The 21,176-nt window shown below is 40.8% G+C and overlaps 1 protein-coding gene across 8 annotated transcripts in view; it reads right to left on the bottom strand.

The window, feature by feature from the left end:
* The window catches only part of LOC122874654 (suppressor of tumorigenicity 7 protein homolog), a 49,988-nt gene extending 29,512 nt beyond the window's left edge, over nt 1-20,476 (bottom strand). For 2 of the 8 annotated variants that reach the window (XM_044192825.1, XM_044192829.1), the window contains exons 1-2: nt 20,230-20,460; nt 6,509-6,544 (exon numbers count right to left, since the gene is read on the bottom strand). In XM_044192825.1, coding sequence (XP_044048760.1) covers nt 6,509-6,530 — 22 coding nt within the window. In that variant the 5' untranslated portion in view covers nt 6,531-6,544; nt 20,230-20,460. Of the gene's footprint in view, nt 1-6,508; nt 6,545-20,229 lie in introns of all 8 variants that reach the window. The other 6 variants (XM_044192824.1, XM_044192823.1, XM_044192827.1 and 3 more) reach the window with 6 other exon arrangements.
* Between the last annotated feature and the right edge of the window lie 700 nt (nt 20,477-21,176).

Below are 21,176 nucleotides of genomic sequence, written 5' to 3'. Positions count from 1 at the left end.
AAACATGAGCGGGTGCACAGTGTTTGTCATTTGTGAGCCTGATGGGAATCAACCCCACTGAAATTCCAGATTGGTTGTCCAATGCTTAATATGTTGAGCTACAAAAAGAAAAATAACAGTACTCTAATAGTATAAAAGTACTCTTAAAGAAATCTAACAATATCCATAGCAAGTGGGGTGAGCGTGCGGAGACTGAATTCAAGAGCAACAGAATGACCTCACCTCCCCTGGTTCTGGCCAAGCCTATGATCATTAAACCTCAAGAGTTTCAGCTCTGTTACTGTTGGCACGGGCTGTGGACTGCTGAAGTTATGGACGGCAGCGGCAAATGGCCTGGTAGCTGGTCCTGTTTGCTAAATAGTTTCACAACCAGCCTTAGATCCATATATGGAGATTTTGGATGCCAGTAAAATGACTATAGATCATGTGAAAACGTTTCCAGGCTTTTCTATTAAATAGTTGAGATTTCGTCTGAACACTACAGCACTGAACAGCGATGAATGATCAAGGCAACAGACCATCAAAATTTAGTAACAAAAACAAAACAAAAAAGTAAATTCTTCTATTTTCTTTGATAAGCACACAGAGCTAACAGCGCTGCACAGTTTGCTGCTCCGCTGGTTTAAGAAATAATCCACCTATAAGGCAGTAAATAGATCTTTTTTGAAGACCAGGCGGTTAACTCAAGTAATACTAAGTACATTTTAATTTAAGGTTACACTGAATCATACACTTATTTTGTGTAGATTAATATGAGTTATCTGTGTAGTCATTTTAAAATTTGTAATATTTTTGGACAAATCAGACAAATATTCCACAATAAAAGGAAAATGGAAATGATGTTAGCTGCAGTCACCCAATGATGGATGTCCAGATTTTCAATTAATTTGGCAATAAATACGAAATTGTCCATAAGCAACACCTTCCTTTTGGCGGACCCTTTCCAATAACCAATGCCATACAGTATCAATGGTCTTTAGTATGGATGTCTCCAGTCAGAATGGAAACCCTAATCCCAGCAGTGGTGGTGACTGAGCAACTGCATGTAAACAACAGCAGCTTCACAACAAGGTTTAAATTTCCACTCTTAAAATTCGATATGGATGCGTATAGAAGCTTAACAGAGAGATGTTTCCAGATCTTGCATCTGTTGGGCGAGGATTTAGGGTCAAAGGTCATGATCCATGAGAATACATTAGTGTCACTTTAATGCGATATAAGATAAAGTCCTTACTGAATATCCTTTATCTAAAATAAGCCTCCTTTTTGGCTCGCTCAACTTCCAGCCACTATATGAGCTAGAGACAAAAATAGCAGAAGTCAGCAGTTACCACAGAAACCCGATCACTCTGCCATTTTGCCATTCATACGGGAGTTACCACAGCAACAGAGACAACTGGTTGCCGTCAAGAGTGCTGTTTGGCTTTCATCAAATGGGAATTTTTAGTAAGCACCTTATTCTGCTCATGGGCACCGACAAACAAATACAATAAACACCCTGGAGCTACCTCAGCAAGACAGTTTAAAGCCCATTAGTGGCTTATCACTGCATTGAAAGATGATGTGATCTTGTCAGGCAATAAGCAAAATCATATCCAGCTTAAAAAACAACACAATGGCCACTGATGAAATAGCACTTATACAACGTTTGAGAGATATGACTAAGGTATGGCCTGCAGCATTCCTTCCACAATCAAAACATGCCTCCATTTGCCAATTGCATTTCCCTGAGCTCATCCTTATCCGGCAAACTCTTAGCGATCTAACATTAATCTTACAAAGGAATAGCCTGGTCTACAGTTAGTGTAGCATTCAGGTTTCCACCAGAGCTCGTGGACCAGCGTCATTCTATTTTAGGCTGGGGACGACCTAGAAGACTTTCAAAATCCTCATCGATTTTTAAATTGCATCACACATGTAACACTGCATGTCACTGATTATTTAGGCTCCTAACTATGCTCACACCAGATGATCAGGAAATAATGGTTTCCCATACATAATTATGTAACTGATATAATCCTGCTGATGTCAGGAACTGTAATCACACAAGAAGTCACGCAAAGCAATGTAAATCAGTATTAATAATATGCATGTCAATGAAACATGGTTATGGATTGATATGGATTTACAAAAAAAGAAGATGATTCATTATTTGTATAGAACAGAGCTGGAGGAGAGATGTGGTCAATATAGTAGTACCTTTTACAGTAGCGATAAAGGTGAACCAGACTCGAAAGCTGACATTTATTGTAGAACAAGAACCCCAAACTGTTATCCCTGCATTAGTAGACACTGAACCACTAGATATTACAAGCAAGATGTTCTGACCATGCACTCTGACAAGTGCACTGGAGGAAAACCTTCTGAAGGCTTGTGCACTGCTCAGCACAATGCATGCTCCCTGCATAAGAAATATTCAGTGTGCATTGACATAGGCCTACCACAAACTGGCAACAAACGCAACACAGGACTGAACTACAAGCTATATGTTCATTCCAACAGCACTGTGCCATCATAGCACTCTGGGGTTCACAAACTCCGATGGACCCCTGCACCCTCTTAAACATCTAAGAACGTATTAAACTGGTAGTAATAGCAACAAAAAGACTGCTATGTCACTGTTGGTCCCTTTCAGTTCACATCAATGATAATAAGATCTCTGTTCCTCTAAGACAATTTGACATCAGACAATCAATAGTCCCAAGGCTGCAGTACTGATTGAATAGGCTGAGGTGCATTTAATTTAACTACAAGTCACTGGTTTGAATCCGACCTGAAGTTTGCGTAATAAGTTATTCACTTCCCGTCTCTCACTTTTTGTCACTGTTCGTTGTGGACTAATGATAAAGCTGAAATTACTTTAAAAGAAAAAAAAATCAATACCCTTTCAGGCAGGTATAAAATCTTGCACCACCCAGGAAACTGCAAGTACTGACCTCCATTTTGATAAAGTGTAGACTTATTGTACAGCTAATAAATCATCCATTTTTCCTCATAACATCCTATAACACACGGGCCAAATAAAAGAAAGCAAGATAGAATGCAGTCGCCATTTAGGACCAAACCTGTGTTGGATTGGTTTGCTGAAAAGAGAGATGGAGCCAGGGAGGTGACAGCTGATGAGGTCAAATGTCTAGAAATGAGCCCTGTCAATGTGTGTGTGTGTGTGTGTGTGTGTGTGTGTGTGTGTGTGTGTGTGTGTGTGTTTGACAAGGTAATTGCATTTACCCAGAAGTGTCTGAAGTGGATAATGTTTCTGCTCACACTTGTGTCAGTAAGGTGTGTTTATAAGTCCTGCTGGCTGTTGAAAACCAGCCAAAAGGCCTTAATAACAGGTTGATTTTCTCTGAAATACAAAAAAGGTACAGTTTGTGCTATTCTGTCATCCATGGACTTCTGCTGCAATTTGGAAGTACCACATATTTCTTTACATTTGCTCTATTGTTTGTTTTAAAGTTGTGTTTTGTTCAAATGATTAAAAAAAACTGGGAGGGGTCTGTTGATTGATGATAATCAGTAAATATTATATGTAATGTTAGCTGAAGTGTAGATTAAACTATCCTATGTGTATTGTCAAATACAATAATATAATGATATATAATGTTGGAGGTGATTTCTTCGCCTTTCACCCCCTCTACCATCTGCCATTATGAGAAAGGGTGAACAGAGTCCTCCCTGTTTGGTGCCAGAAAGCGATTCGGCACATTTCCCACCAAACCTGAACACTGACCTACAATGTCAAATGCAGCACAGAGGTTGATAGAGGCTGCCATGTTTTTCTCCAGTGACAGTTAGACAATAAACCGTTCACAGTAACTACGATAATGTCTCAAAATTAATGTGGTTATGGCTTACTTTAAGACGCTATGATATAAGCAAAAACATAAAAGCTTTTACATTTTAGCTGTTTAGATGATTCTGTTATCTATAGCGCTGCAGAGGGAGGCTGAGCAGAAGGGCAGTGCTTGGGAACTCCAGCCGTGGATTTGAGTGCTTGCCAGGTTTTTGTTACTCTCGATCTGGATATACATGAGACCAGAGTTGGCTTGTTAAATTCACTAATCTGATACCCCTGAGGTACAGGTTCAGTGCCTTCCTCAATGAAACATAGTCTGCTGTGGTAGACTTGTGACAATCTAGTTACAAGAGTCTCTGTCAAAGCCAGGTGACTAGATGACTAGCTTGACCAATGTGATTGTGATGACAGCAAAATATCATTATTTGGACCATTGCTATGGAAAAGCTCATCATAAAAAGGATAAAAGTCTCATATTATAAAAAATAACAGATATACTGTAGGTAAGTCAGAAGATTGCAGGAGATCAGCAGCTCATACAGTACACAGTATAAGATGTTTCACTTTAAAGAATAATCTTTAACATGGGCTCCATTTTAGACTCAATTTCACTGTCTCAAACAAAAAACATGTTCTAGTTCATTTCCTGTTGCAGTGCCTGCTGATGCAGTGTTTGCTGCTTGGAAATAAACTTGGACCCAAGCTGTTTTCTAGCAAACTATTCCAATGAAATAGCCTATAAAAAGGTGCTCCACTTCCCTCTAAGTGTTTCAACAAATGCTGGTAAGTTTATTACCTAAACCTAAAGAGTTGAATGGGCATTATGTTTTTGCCCCAGTCTGTCTGTGTCTATTTCCAGAGAAATCTCAAAAAGTTATGAATGCATTTGCACAAAGCTGTGTGGAAGAAAGAGGCTGCTTATTTTCCATGAAAATCCAACAGGCATTGACAAGACTGGTTGGTGGTAACGTTGGTGGCAGCACACACTAGGTGTGATCTAGTTGACTATGTTTCACATAATACTGTACTGAACCTATGATTTGTACTGTGTATCCAGTACTTTAATTTGTGTGGTTGAGTATATTGTTGTGGTCACACTGAAAGCACCACAATCAGCAAGTAAGTTTACTATAGAGCTGAATAATCATGGAAACATGTTGACAGTCAGCAAGCTAAGTTGTAAAAAGTTGGTCATAGCTGCCAAATCAAATGTCTCTATTTCCTAAATGCAGTATAATAAAAGGCAATACGAACTCTGCACTCATGCATTCTTTTCAACCAGATCCTGTGAACCGTTACATACTGGTTCACATTTATTAATCTTCTCTGTATGTTGTGTATGCACTGTACCCTTGGTGCAGCACCATTAACATTTAGTTTTGCATTAAAATAGCATGCCTGTATCACACTGCACACGTGAAAAAAATGGAGAAACTTACAGCCCTCTGCCAATATGGGAGAACCCTTTAACAGCAGCAGGGTGGCCTACAGGCAACAGACAGCTGATGTGTCCATTAACAACTATATGTCCTGCATATGAACTTCACATCTCTGAAAAAATACTTTATGCACAAAAAATAATTATCTAATTTGTGGGTGAAACAAATTCAGAAGTCTCAGACCACAAGGACAAGACAACCTCAGCCAGGCTTTGGTGAAATTTAAGATGTGATCTGTACCAGGCTGTATTTCCAGAATACCTGGGGTGTCATCCACTCAGCTGTACATTTCATAAACAAAGATTACTGCTCAGAGGAGAAGTGGTGCATGACAGCTTTCCATCACTATAACAGCGTAGATGCTAACACACTACAGTCTGTGCTGCTGCCGGTGTGCATGCTAGCTCTGATCTGACGTCAAGAAAATAAGTTACTTTTGGCTCTGACTGTGTGGCAGTGACAATCAATTAGAGCAGCTCAGACTTCCTTGAAGCATTGAGCAGGTAGTGGAGTGAGGCATCATGGTATTGATCAAAGTGAAAGGTTTTCTTGAGAGGGTGGGGTAGAGGGGGAGAAAGAGATTTGCCTGGAAACGTCAGCCCACCTACAGATCAACACTACAACTCTTCTGAGGGGGGTTAGGAGCTGCACCGTGCCCGAAGACACACACACGTGCGCACATACATACACAACAGCGGTATGCTATGTTAGCTTGAGTAGCATCTATGGCTGGAAAAGCTATGCTCACACCTTACAGCAATCTGACTGAGCAGGAGAAAGAAGACAGGGGAGGCTGATGCTTCTAGAAACGATGCAACTCTGGTGAAAGCATCCATCTTCTGACGTGCTCACACACACACACACAAACATGCACAAAGACACACTTAAACAGCATTCAACCGGCACGCCATTACACTCAGGAGGACAGAAATACATACAGACAGGAGATGATCGCATATACACGCACAGACACACAGTAAGGCTAAGAGTGAGAGAATGCGAGGCAGGCGGTAAGCTCAGCGTGACCAGCTAGCTTGTAGTGTTGACCCTCTGTGCTAAAATGGTAGATCCCAGATTTCTCCCCATGCAATCTGCCACCAGCAAGCATGGAGGCAAAACAGGAAGAAGAGAGGATAGGAGAGGATGGATGCAGGAACAGAGGAAACCTAGCCATTTCCTTTTCTCCCTCTGATAAAAACACACACACAAACATAAAAACATACATAAACATAGAAAAGCACAGAGGAGGCGGGAGGATGTTGGTGGTACTTACATGAGGACTCTGTGCCGAACATGGCTGGGCCGGGAGCTGTGATGGAGAGGAGGAGGAGGAGAAGGAGGAAAGAGAGGAGAGAGAAAGGGGAGGGTGAGAGAGGGAAAGAGAGCGAGAGAGAGAGAGAGAGAGAAAGAGAGAGAGAGGGGAGGTTGATGAGCAGGCAGCTACACAGCGGGGGTCATCAAAGCAACACAATACAGCCAGCCGGCCGTCGCTGCCTCCCAGACAGCCAGATGCCCCAGCTCCGCAATCCGTTGCTGCTTTAAAAGCCCTCCTCAACACACACGCTCAGTTAGTCCAGCCACAAAAAAACAAGGGGCCTTGTAGAGGATGAAATCAATAAATAAATAAATATAAAATAAAAACAAGCAGAAATCCTTCACAGGCAAGGCAAACTGTGGTCAAATCCAGACTAGGAGATGTGGTTGCGGCTAGCTATCGCATCTCTCCACGTTCTGCAGTCTATATCCTGCTTCTCATCCTCTCCTCTCCGTCACTCTCTCACTTCTCATTCCACTGTAGGATTTACTAATGGAGAGAGGCTTTCCCGGGGAGAGGAGAGAGAAGGGGGAGTGAAAAACTAAAAATCTGGTGAAGAGCCGCTGCAGCCGCTGTAAGACAATAGCTATGCAAACGGAGAGTGACGTCACAACAGAGGGGGAGAGAGAGCGCTGTGAAAAGACGGACTACTGCTGCCAGATGGAGAGAGAGAGGGAGGGAGGCAAGGAGATGGAAGGGGAAGGAAATAAGGAGAACCAGGAGAAAAGGGGGAGGGAAAGATGGAGAAAGGGGAGTGCAAGAGAGTAGAGAAGAAGAGATAGAAGGGCAGAACCAAAAAGGGGATGAATTAAGGAAGGAGGGGAAGAAAGGGGGGAAAGATGTGAGAAAGCAGGAGAGGAGGTGAAAGCAAAGGTGATAAAAGAGAGGGAATGAAAGTGAAAGAAGGAGGGCAAGATGGTGAAGAGGGGGGACAGATAGAGAGATACGGTGTTGAAGGCAGTTGGGGCTGTGGGGGCACTGGAGAAAAAGAGAGGGAAGCAGGCCAATCAAAATGGTTTGGCTACTTGGGAGCAAAATAATAATAATAATTAAAAAAAAGCCAACCAAGATACATTGGGACACACACACTGGAAGGAGCAATGATGGGGGCAGGGGACTGCAGTCTGTCAGTTCAACAAATTGAAATGAGTATGAAGCAGAGCACTGGAGACTGCTGTGTGTTTAACTGCTGTTAACACAACACACACACACCTAGCCATCAGGGAGCCAAGCAGCTAATTTTCAGTTGTAATCACAACATCATCAATCAAACCTGCATAAACCTAACCTGCATAACCCTTTAAAAATACTGTATAAAAATATGGAATCACATTAAATGTCATATTATATCATAACTTGTTCCGCAATACATTTTCATTCAACAGTTAACAGCCTACAGGCACTTATTAGATTAGAGAACAATTAGAAATATCATAGCAAAATCATGGAAAATGTGAGGTGTCATTGCTTTAAAATGACTAAATGGATATACAAAACCTGTGTCCCAGACTGCAACCTTCAAATCTTTCAGTACCTCATGCATAAGCAAAATGCATCAAATGTACTGTGGTGTATTTGAATGTGTTTCCATCCACATGATGCAAACATAATTACAAAGCATGTGACCATTTCCGCAACCATTCATTCTTATGTATCTGCATGCTCCAGAAAGCAAAATTCAGGACTTCTTTCTACCAAAGGCAAATCAAAATAACCGACCAAAATAATGAAGACAGTACACGTACAGCTAATTAAACTTGACACAGACACAAATAAGACACCAAGAAATTGAATTGAATGTTATGGACATAAGATGTGAAATTTCAATTAAATATAAATGTTTCGCAATTTGGAACTAATTTGCACTGTATTAAATATAGAGTGAACAAGCAGGCGTCAACTGGAAGTAAAAGTCGTGTAAAGAGAACATAACATAGTAACACTTTTGATGAAACTACTGTATGGGGCTGCAACTAACGATTACTTTTAATATCGATTAATCTGCAGATTATTTTCTCGAAAAAATTGTGAAAAAATAATTTCTCATAATAAATAAATAATTTCTGCTTGTTTTGTCTAAAACCTCGAGATATTCAATTTACTGTCATGTATGACAAAGAAAAACAGCAAATCGTCACATTTGAGAAGCTGAAACCAGAGAATGTTTGGCATTTTTGCTTAAAGAAAATGACTGAAACAACTAATCAAAATAGCAATTAATTTTCTGTCGATTGACTAATCTATTAAATCGACTAATCATTGCAGCTCTACTGCTGTACACAAATCATGGCATGTTGCATGGCCGCTGTATTAAGGACATCTAAAACCTTTTCAGAGATCTAAATCTAAATGATTCAAGTTTTTCTGCCTCTTTCAGGATTCATGGATACCCTGATGTGCTTGTAGTGAACATGCTGCAAGTAATAAGTCTCATTATTGATGCATACTGTAAAACTTTAATGAAAACTGGAGTATGGAGCCTTTAAATAGGCACATAACCCAGGAACTGTGCAGCAGTGGTGCATGCACACTGGGCCTGCTTTGAGCATATGAATGGGTACAGTGGTGAGTCTTTACAACAGCCTGCTGACCTAAATAGATGGAGGTCAGCCGGACGTCCTTGTGGCCCCTACTGTGAATGGGGTGAAGCTAGCTAGCATGTGGATTAGCTCAGCTGCTGAATAGAGGAGCGTGTAGCGACGGAGGCCTCTGTTCTTTTGTGTCTCATATCCAGTCGCGCTCCTCCTCCTCCTCCTCCTCTCCCCCCCACGTCTTTGTCCTTCAAGCACAGGCAAGAGACCCCTTCTCTGCTCCTTCACAGCAAAAAAATGTTCACCTTACAAAATATTTCAAATATTTAAATTAGGGACGTCCCCTTCAAGTTTTTTTGGCCCCGATCCGAGGCCTTTAATATTGGTATATCTGCCGCCGATACTTATATTGACTTAGATGTTGATTAAATATGTATCCAACACACTGAAATAACAGCTGTGGCCTACTTAATCTGAGACACCCCATATTTTTCAAGAGTTACTCGATCCAAATCCTGTTTCAAAAATCTTACATTTAGAAGCTTAAATTATTGACATGATATGCAAGAATCACAGGGAGAATGCGACTCCTGAAATTGAAGTGGCGCAATCAGCTAGAGAAGATGTTTCACTCTGTTGGAGTTGTGGGAACTACAGAAACACTCAGTCCACTCACAATTGTACAGTGATGTTACAGAGTGGAGGGTCTTCCCTCACAAATTATCTTTGGTCGAGTACATACGCCGGCTTGCAGAGATCCCTTTAACCAAACAACAAACAAGTTAATTATCAATAAACACAAACTATAGCCGTGGATGATGGGAATGTCATTAGTGCTGCAAGTATTTGGTCATAAATATAAATACTGACCGGATGATTTACTCACATTTACGCCATCGTCTTGAGACCAATCAAGTGATGTTATTTGTTCTGTTTCGCTCAAGATGTGTACACTTGTGTACACTTGTGTACACAGTGCTCAACAACATGAAACTAAATTGGAAGCAAGTGCAACTATCTCACCCAGCTGGCCGTTTTTAAGGTTTAGACTGAACAAGACTTGTAGTGCACTGCAAAGAACATTCATCAACTCCCTGCATCCTTACTAAAGACGTCTCCTGGGGTCATGTTAATTACACGAGGGGGGCTCTCTCATACACTCCGTTGAGAGGTGAGGAGGAAGTGAGTTGTGATCTGCACGATACACTCTCATTCGTAATCTCATTCAGTGTGATCTGCACTCACAGCAGCTTTTCACAATTTCTGCACCTGATTGGCACTGATATGATCTGAATGGGGATCAACAGCTCAGGAGGGAAGGCTATGGTGCTGCTGTGATAATCACAGGGGCCGAGCAAGGCAGGAGTAATTTCTGCCAATTAGGGATGCCCGAAAAAGCTTTATTTTGGCCCTGGTCCTGATCCAATCCCTGGACAATGCTCTTTGCTAACAAGAGAGAGGAGATAACAGATTTATTACCGTAGAGCTTAGTGAATCCGTGTATTTTGCCAACCTGAGTGTCAGTCAATCACTGTGCGACCAAATATTTCGTCACATTTTTTTCACATTTCCACTCCCAATGGTTTGCAAAATCCAGCTACACAACCACCTGATTCATATTACTAGCAACTGGACAAATACTAAAAATTGTTACGCTCTGTGTGTACTGCTGCTACACTACCTGTCAATGCAGCTTCTGCCAAAACATCACATGCTTCACTGAGGAAACACATACAGTAACAACCTGTGCTCAGGACTGGAAATTACTCGATTTAATTCAGAAATTTGAAGCCTGAACAAGCGCCCACACAGCACGACATTTCACTAGAAGTCTTTTTCTGATCTAAACTAATTTAGTAACTTAATAAAATAACTGGACATCTGGCAATTCAGAGCACTCAGGGGTTTGAACATGCAAGACCACCATATACTTCTGACATTTTGTTTTTAAGAGAGGAATCATGTATCCTGCATAAATGTCACCAAAAATTCCTTGTATGTTTTTTGTATTTCTTCCATAAAACAATTGTGAGATCTTTCATGAAATGCTACAGAACAAAGAGAAAGCATCTGGCCAAAGACTGAAGAGACCGAGAGTGAAGAGACCCTCACTGTCAACTTCAGCCTCTTTCTCTTCAGACAAAGTGTGTTTGAGTCACACATGTCCTATGGTTACACACGATGGCATCAGGCGCTGCTCTCACTGCCACACTGATAATTAGGATGCAAACCCATTGCCATAACAGCGGTGAAGCCCAGGTGAATGGGGGTGCTAATTGAGTCAGACACTGAGTAATGGAACAATGCCGTCGTTCAATGAATGCTTTACTTAAAAACAGTGCTCCTCACCATCTCTCTTCAGTAGAACTGCATTCATGAGCCATTTATTCCTGTACAATGCACACCTCACCCCGCCCCCGCTTCCATCACAAAGTACCACCCCGAAAAAGCATCTCCTCCTGGTTGCTAGGCAACTGAAAATAAGCGTGAGAGGAGTGTGGCCATCCTTCGGCAAGAGGAAAAATGAGGAGAAGGACAAAAGAGGAGGCGGTAGGAGGAGAATGACTGTCTATTAGAGAGGGCCAAGCTATGATACTACACAAGACGTGATGTTGGCACAAGTGTGTTGATAATGAGGTGAGACGAGGCACAAGCCGTAAAAGCAGAACATAACAAAAAACCAAACTGTTCAAATTTGCTATCTGGCCAGTGTGCCATCAGCTACATGTCATCCTATTCTTGACTTATGTTACAAAGACTGAGCTCTGTTTAACGAGTGGGTCATGTCATGAAGAAGCAGGGAAGAAAAACCCCTTGTGCCCTTAGATCATTGTGTCTTGCAACTCCTAAAATTCACCAGCCTTTTTCAACATTTCCTAAATAGATTTTAGGAAAAGACTAGGATCTCAAAATCATGGCAGGTTTACCACCAATGTTTCTGTTAGAGTCGACAAACCACCCAGCCGGAGGCATATTTGCTAGTGGTCAGATTTAGCATTAAACTGGTGGTCATTTCCTGATCTGATGAGAATCAATTTACAGCACTCAAAGCCAGCTGATGTGAAAAATGGATTGTGCCCACCACATTCACCATGCAGACAACAGCAGGGATTGGCAGTCTTTTGACAACCAGACAATCACCCCTTTCCCTTTCAGAGGAACCAGACTCCGCCACAAAAGGAAGCTTTGATTACCTCCACTGGGTCACAATTCAAACGCAGCGGCATCATTCAGCTAACTGGGTCAGGAATGCTGTGACTGTCACTGCTGACACCAACTGGTCAAAATGGGCAACTGTGGTTCTTCAGCCACCCAGAGCAGCTATTACTAGTCCACTGATGCACGGACAACCAATGAAAAGAAATTAATTACAGTCTACTGGTCTGATACAGAGACAAGTTATTATTATGAATGTTAAAACAATAAACCAAACTGGATCAAACATATCTATTACAGCTGAAAGTGAAGACTAAATGTCCTTCATAAAAATGTGCTTTGACAGGACACAGTTTAATCCAATTTAAAATAGTGCATCAATTACAATATTCCAATGACAATTAAGCCAAGCTATACCCTAATGTAGCCCCAAAATGCCCTAGAGGTCAGTATTCCCCAGTTTCCCTAGGTCATATGTTTTGGTCATGTCAGTCTCTATCCAATTTTCGGACTTGTTAATAAATCACTTTCGGCAATAGGTGGTGTAACATTCATTTCTAACCCTCTATCTGCAATTTCTCGCCTCCATAAAAATGCATTTGCATCACTGCTTGCTCGCTGTCTTGCTTAAGTGGAAGGGAAGGAGTCCTCCTACCTATATTCAGTGGATCTGGATAGATGATGCTACTATTGAATTTGGAGAACGTTAGGTATTTATCACATGGGTCGTGGCAGAAATACAACAAAACCTGGTCATCATTTACTACCCATGTCAAAAACTTATCTCTAACATAAATTATTTTGGTATTCTCATGACTGTTGACAGATGACAGATGCACTGGCTGATAAAGGGACACACTTAACTCTCATTTATTCTCTTAAACTGGTTGTGAAATTCTATTAATACCATAAGTGTTGTTGTTTTCAGTATGTATTTGTGTTTATAGATATTTATTTTATTTCTTTCCTATTATTTTTGGATACATACACTACCGCTCAAATGTTTGGAGTCGCCTGCCACAAAAGCTTGATCCGGCACAGTCAGATGGATGAGAGGAATGCTATATTTTTGAATGGTCTTTCATGCTTTTAGGTTGTAGAAAGTTCTTTTTACAAACAGATTTTATTTTGTATGAATGTTTTGCAAAAAAAAGTCTTGTTTCGTACATGGAGAACAAAACGCTGAACAATGGTTCAACCAGACTGACAACTGATAGGGCAGGAAGAGACAAAGATCCCTCTGAGCAACAGTTAAATACGAATATAAGAAATCAGCAGTCACTGGTAAAAGAAATTGGAAGCTTAGCATTAAAATCTGTGTAGATTTAAATAGGAACAGGTTCAGCGTTTCAGTGTCAAGTGCACAATAATGCCTATAACAAGCTCGAATTAACAGGCGTGTTGCTTTAGCAAAGCTATTCTTAAAACTTCTACAATAGCTCCTTTTTTTCTTTGAGTATTTACAATTCCATAGTTCTTCCTTCCCCTCAGGTCAAGAGTCTGGGTGTCATCCTGAACAGCACATTGTCTTTTGAAGCACACATCAACAATGTTACTCGGTCTGCATACTTTCATCTACGCAGTATTCATCGTCTTTGTCCATCGCTCACACCGAACAGCACCACTATTCTTATTCACACCCTGATTACATCGGGTTAGTATTGATTATTGCAATTCTATCCTCTCTGGTCCTCCTCTCAAGCGTCTTCATAAACTTCAGTTGGTCCAGAACTCCCTCCTTTTTCAGCAACTTCACTGGCTCCCTGTTAAATGCTTTGTCGAATGGTATGTCTTGATACATTGCTGCTTGTTCTTAACTGAGCCTGTAAGGTTTCCCTGAGTGCTTTTAAATAACATGTATTACATGTATGAATTATTATTACCATTATCATCATCATTGTACTCTCTTGGGGATGGGGTGTGTGCAGGTGAGGTGTCAAAACGGCAGATCTGACATGGCAAGAATGACACAAAAAACAATAATACAGTACAATACAATGAAATACAATCATCACTGGTGCCTAAACTGTCACTCAGCAAGTTATTCACTATATTAACGTCAATCTCTACCTCAGTGCTTCATTGGACAATGTCTGGCTCTACTCTTCACTCAGTTAATAAAACATAAGCAACATCAATACAAAACCAAGAATATAAACTGAAGAAAGACAACCTATTATGAAACAAAATATCCTACTGTGATTAGTCTCTGAGCCAATTCTTAAGCAGCAGCTTGAAACCTCCCAAGCTCCTTATGATTTTAGGATTTCCTGGCAATCTATTCCACAGATTCACTGCCATTTACAGGAAAGTTTCCTTCCCCAGGTTACTCTTAAACCTGGGAGGAACACAACTCAATCTGAGAGACTTTTTGCTGTATTTTCAACCACCCAAGGCTCTCAAAATGAGAAAGGTCAAGGTGAGTTCTCATGGGGAGATTCAGAATAACCTTAACTAGCTTATTTTGTGAAGTCTGAAGTCTGTTTTTAAAAGGTACAAAGTTAGGCCATTGCACCATGAACAGCCGGTATAGTCGAAATAAGGCTCTAGAAGAGCTGGCCAGGATCACCATTGCTTTCCTGTTCAGAAATTTTGAAATTCTGGCTAAGCATGTTCATTCTGTACCAGGATTAGTTCGAAATCCTCTTCCTCCTGGTTTATAAGCTGTAACTTTCGGCACAGCCGGAGCTTGTGTCTTTTTTCACCGCAAACTCCCAAACTCTGGTATAGAAGGGCCGACCTCCAGTGGCAGTGAACCTACTGCCATTTTCAATAATTGTAATGACTGGCCTTACACCCATTCATACTTGTCCAGTACAACCGGTGTTTCCCTGCTACTACTAGCCAGTTCCACTTGCACAAGTAGGGTTTTGATGCTTTGAGCACGTCTCACACTCTCCCCAGTGCACCACATGACAAATTAACATTAGGCAGATGGACTTTTCTCTACCCGCTAATACTTTCTGATACGATACGCCCTTCGATTTAACTATTAGGAGAAAAATCTAGCATATTTAACGGATCTTCTATCTAAAAAAAGAGCAATTGTTTTCATACTGTTATGTGTTTAGTTTGGGGAAGCACAAACAGTCTGACTGATTGATTTGTCCATGTTCAGTAATTGCCATTGTGCTGTATTTTGAGATTTTAACAGCTCTGTACACTCTTGAACCAAAAGACTAGTGATGTACTGATCCAATGTGCTGGACCAGTATATTGCACTGCAGCGTTGCTCAGGTTTAACTGCATAGAGCCTGAGGGAATGCCAACCACTCTGGACTAGAAGTGCAGTAGAATTTCTGTACAGACAGACGTGAACTCCAGTAAATTGTGACTACAGGTCGAAGTTTGAAAGACGATGGACACAGTACCAGTAAAGTATAAACCATCAGCTACAGCACAGAAAATACAGCTTCAAGTCAAAGATGTAATCTAGTGCTATTATAGAAATTAATTTGTCCTAATTATGATGAAATGTAACAGAACATACCTGATGAGTGCTTCAGGCAGTCTGTGTCTGGTATTATGCAGATTCCTGTTCATGTTATCATATAGTTTGCATAGATTCAAATGTGTGCAAGCAGTCAAATCCGGAGAATCGTAAGTGCATTTAAATACAGGCCATTGGATATGTCATTCATCAAAACTGTCTCTGTATGCAAAGTAGGAAGACACGATGAGGAACGGAGGGTGGGGAAATAACGACCACCTGGCTGTGGCTGTTTGCCCTGCCTGATTAACTAATCTCTTTGGCATGTAACAAATCATTGTAGAGAGTAGATTTTCCATTTTGCTACTGGGGCCAGCATCTGAAGTCAGTGTTCTGTTGTGGTGGAACTACAGAGTCCACATCTCAACTTTGACCAAGCTTTAAAAAACCCTTTTAAAGATTCTAAGTCTCTAAGCTTCTCCTTATCTACCTCTCATCCTTCCTGACTGCTACTGATGTAGTGAGGGGAATCTATATTAGTGCTTTTTACCTGGATTCACCTCATCACTGTACTTCACAAGCAGAGCGTCTTTGACATTTTGCACAGGGTGCCTACGTAGCAGCCGTGACCTTTCCCTCACTTGGCCAGAGCCTTCAGTGACATGGCGGGTCAGATATTAGAGAGCCAGCTGTGAGGGCTTTGGAGTGTTTGCCTTGAATTACCACTTTGGGTGCTTCAAGGTGCAAAAGTCAGAAGGGTGATCCAGGCTTTCCGATGTGGATGTTCTCAATGGGTACAGCTGATTGAATGCAGACAGAAAGTGGACGAAGCACAGACTTTGATTCAGGACTTTTTTCCAGGCAGGGCAGGGCAGGGCAGTGTGCCCTGTCAAAGGTAGGGCAAACATTTCTGGCTGAGATCGCGTTACCAAAGCGGTGCACAGGTTCTAAATAAAGGTTCCTGACTAGTCTGATCTGGCTTTGTGGTGAATGTGTGCTGTGTCTGTGCGTCAGATCATTCAGCTAGAGGATTTCTTTATGTTCTTCCATTTTTAAAATCCCAGACGTTTGTATTGCACCTTGATTTTGGATTGGATTGTAACACTTGGGTCAGTGTTCAGTGTGATGTATGGAAATGTTTGTCTTACGACGTCAAAAAAATCTGCCTATACTTTTCTGGGTTTATTTGTGTATTTTCAAAGACCGTTCCTTGTTTCCAGAGCTGTGGAATGACCTTGTTCACAGTATAGAGGCTTCACTGCACCATCCCAGGCTGACAATGTTGGAATCTTTTTGCAGTAAGAAGTCTGTAGGAGAAAAAAAAATCCAGTCTTCAAACAGATTTTATTTCTGATGCATTAATTCATTCTCTGGGGAATATGAAGCCTGGGAAAATGCCCAGCAGAATCTATCTGAACCCAGATACAAGTTATCAGCAGTGGTCTTCAAGGCAGGGCCTGCCAGCATTCTCCACAAAAACATAAAGACACATCATATGCCATTTCGTCAATTTCAGCACCTCTCCAATGGTCACTGGGGGCCACTAGCAGTTGATATGGTACCACAAAAGGGTCCGTAAATACCTCGTAAAACGCTCTGACCATTTGAATGCTATGGCTGTACATGAAATTATAATGCTTATTCCAGAGTCTAGGATCAATCATTTACGACTACACCTTTTTAGCAGTTACGGTACATTGTAGTTTGACTGAAGAAACAATCCCAGAGATCTCAAGTAAAACATCAATGAAAAATGTCAAGTTTTGTTGTCATTCTCTCAGCGGAGCTAGGGCTTTACTTTATAAAAAATGTTTCACACTGATATTCAACAATCACACAGGAAGATATCAATTTAACGAGGACACCAAACAATAGTAGCCTCAATATTTTATCGACACAAAGACGCCACACAACATGTTATTTGTAAGTAAAAGGACGTAAGTCTTACTTTATTCCCCAAGGGAGATCTGTCTCTCTCCTGCTGTTATTAAAGCTATTGCTTTTGCCATCTAAGGTGCTTGCCTGCAGCATGACTGGGCAAGTTCTCTGGGGGATACCAAATGTCATTCTGGGAAGTGCAAGAAACCACTAACTAAATTTGAATTAGAGGAAGCAAGTTGAGAGAAAGTGGCTGATATGATAAACCGCTGATGGTTTTGAGGGGGAATCTCACAGATCTCAAGACTTCATGGTAAAGGGAGAACGGGGAACTGGTGTTAAAGAGGAAGAGGAAGTGAAAGTATGTTATCAATGGAACACGTTACTTTCAGTTTAAGGTCTGTAACATTAGATCAGTCAGGGCACGGAGTAGCTGTGGCTTTTCAGTTCCATTCAACAACCCACTACAATAACATCTGCTGCAGAGAGCGACTGCCTGCCTGTCATTAGTCAAATCTGATAAGGGAGGCCATGCTGAAACCATACACAACCAAGGTCAAAAACTCTATTATGTAAAAATTAATGAAGATTATTTTTGCTATAGGCTGGGGAAATGGTTAATATATAAATCAAAAACGTTGTCTAAATAGAATGTAGACCTGTTCCTCCCTATAGGCTCTGTTGACCTTATATTGTATTTTCTTTTCATTTCTTCTCTTTTTCACTCTTTGTAATTATACTCTAAAAAGAAAACAATAAAGATAAAAGTTTTAAAAAATGATTTAATGATGTGACAGCATAGAAATAACGCAGTACATCTAATAATGCATATTTGTCCATCCTAATCTACACACACATTACACAGATAAGAAGTAAAATGTTCATTTGATTATGAAAATCTGCTGCTGTTGTACATAGTGTCAAAAATTTACATTTTGACTCACCAGCAGATGACCTGTCGAAAAGAAATTTCTACCTGCTAAAATGCCTTACATATGTTTTTGACAGGACTTTGACATGCTGTTTGTTTTTAGTGCTATATTGTGCACCTTATCTGACAATTTGTTCATTTAAAATTTACTACTACAACGGATGAAGTTTCCAATTCACCGTAAACTGAGGAAGAAACAATTTTAGTAAGTAGTATTTTAAAGGTTTGATGACTATATTTAATCAAGACATTCAGGCATTACTGCCTCAAAAACTTTCCAGCCTGTGTATTGGGTGATCATAGCAGATTTTTTGCCACACATCTATCTGCAATTTGGTGCTAAGCAGAAGGTGATTTCAGACCCTGCCTGGTTCGTAGACAGTATTAAGATTGGGATATAGGATGCCACAGGCACTGTAAAGGGGTAAGGATTTAAAAGAGAATAACTGCGATAAACAATGTCAACAAAAGTAAAGAAATGATCATTTTAGCTATAATCAAGCAGAAGTAAGACAAAAACATTAGAGGTTATTTTGATTCCAAGGCTTGTACACATTTTCCATTTAGAAATGCTATGTTTTTCCCCGCATAGAGTTTTGTCTATTGCCAGGAAATGGCTAATGATAATAATGACGTATGCTGTTAAAGGGGAAGGCAATATGATCATTTCTCAAGAAGTCTGCTATAATTTATCAGGGGTTAGAGCAATTTCTAATAACTTTTTAAGATATAGGAATAATCAAAATCTTCTTCCATGATTTTACAGACTTATGTAGAAGGTCTGGGGTTTGTCAGAGCGCCCATTCAGAGGGCACCAGCAGTATACACACTGTACATTAACACCTTTCTGTGCAAGAAGTGACAAGGTGAGAGTCAGCGGCACAAATGAGACATTAAACCTGACACATAAACCGCCAACGCCCATGCTTATGACTGTTCAGTTCCAACACGCGCGCACACACACACACACACACACACACTAATTACTATTAAGACTCCTCAACCAGCCTGTGTGTGCCTAAAGGCTCTCCTGCCCTCTCCAGCTTGTGCCAGCTGGCTTTCTGAAAGAGCACATTCTTCCATCTGCTGCTCAGCACACAGTCACAGGAGGCTCATCACTGGCTGCTATGAGCGCACGGAGCCGCATAATGCCAACTCGACCACTGAGCCGACACTGAATGCCCAGCAGAGGTAAACACTTGAGGTCCACAAGGCTAACAAGCAGTGGTAAACATGGGGTCTAACTTAGGGCTTACATTTCTTTTAAAGTCACTGACGCCGAGTTAACTTAAAACGCATCCCTAAAGGGGGGGGGGGTGTGTTCCCCTCCGTTTGAAAAGATAAAACTTGGCAAACAGACAGCATGGAGTAATAACACCGAGACACGATTGACATTGCAAACTCTGGAGTCTCAGATAAGATCTATTGCATTGACTCATGATGGAGACCATTACAAAACAACACAACGCTCTGCTCTCTTGAGTTGGCTTATGGTGCTTGGCAAGGAAAACTAATTGCATGTTAGCTCGGAACATCCTATTGATGCACTACTATGCATTTAACATTAGCCACGCACGTTTCCAAACGTGAGGATTTCCATTTAAACTTGGCTAAGTGTTAGCCATTCATCCTGCTAGCTAACTGCTAACAAGAGCTGGCTAACGTTTTGAAAAACATACAAACTTTTTTTTTGAGGCACTGTGAATGGCAGCGTTCTGGGAATCGTTAAAGCGACGTGTGTGTATGAGCTTACCTTAATTTGTGTATATGTGATAGCCAGTTAAATCCTTATTCGTAGCTAGCATTTCTTCCACCAACAGTTCAACATGTGTCTAGTATTGAGCAGCAGCGGACTGTGTGTAGACGTGTCTGCAAACTGTTAGCTAACAGTTACCAGTTAGCCACCGGCTCGCTAACCTGTACAGTTAGCTCCTGCCGCCTCAAGATGTCGCTGCCACTGATTTACCTGCATCTCAAGACAAGCTCAACCAACAGCCACTCAAAATAGATCATATATCATAATTTTTAGCTATACAATAAATGAAAAATACATAAACACACGCTTAACGCATAAATAAGATAAACGCCTGTCAGGATTACCCCCAAACTGAGACGAGCATTAGCGAGTGGGCAACTGTAACTGTCCAAACTTCATCCTACTGCGCAGGCGTTGTTATTCTGTATATCAGGCGCAGATCAAACTGTCTAAATAATATCTGCTGGACCTCTGCTTATGTTGCCAAATTTCTATACAGGCTTTATGTTTAGAAAACGTATTTGCTGGGTAAATGTCATGTCATAAATATTTCTTGCATCAGAGAATAAAACAGGTAAGTCGCCCACGCGGGGAAACACTGGTGGAAGATTTCCTATAAACCTCAATGATAAATAAAAATATTTAAAAAAAAAGTTTGATATTGCAGATAAAGAGGGCTTTGGGGAACAGACAGGCAAATGAATGGCAGCAACATCTTCCTTCACACTGTGAATGGATGGCCGTTATTTCACTTTGGTCTATCTGGTTCTACCTCTGCTGCAATGATCACATTTCTCCTCATAGATTAACAAAAAAAAAAAAAGAAAAAAAAAAAGAAACGTAAGGCTATCAGGCCGACATTAAGTCAGTCTGTATTAGGTACAGGGTAAAGCAGTACTTTTACTACACAAATCTGATCCATAGTATTGGTGTTTCAAAAAGCA

The sequence above is a fragment of the Siniperca chuatsi genome, linkage group LG4 (assembly GCF_020085105.1).
Source record: "Siniperca chuatsi isolate FFG_IHB_CAS linkage group LG4, ASM2008510v1, whole genome shotgun sequence".
Classification (NCBI taxonomy): domain Eukaryota; kingdom Metazoa; phylum Chordata; class Actinopteri; order Centrarchiformes; family Sinipercidae; genus Siniperca; species Siniperca chuatsi.
The sequence above is the reverse complement of the archived record's forward strand: the minus strand, read 5'-3'. Positions and strand labels throughout refer to the sequence as shown.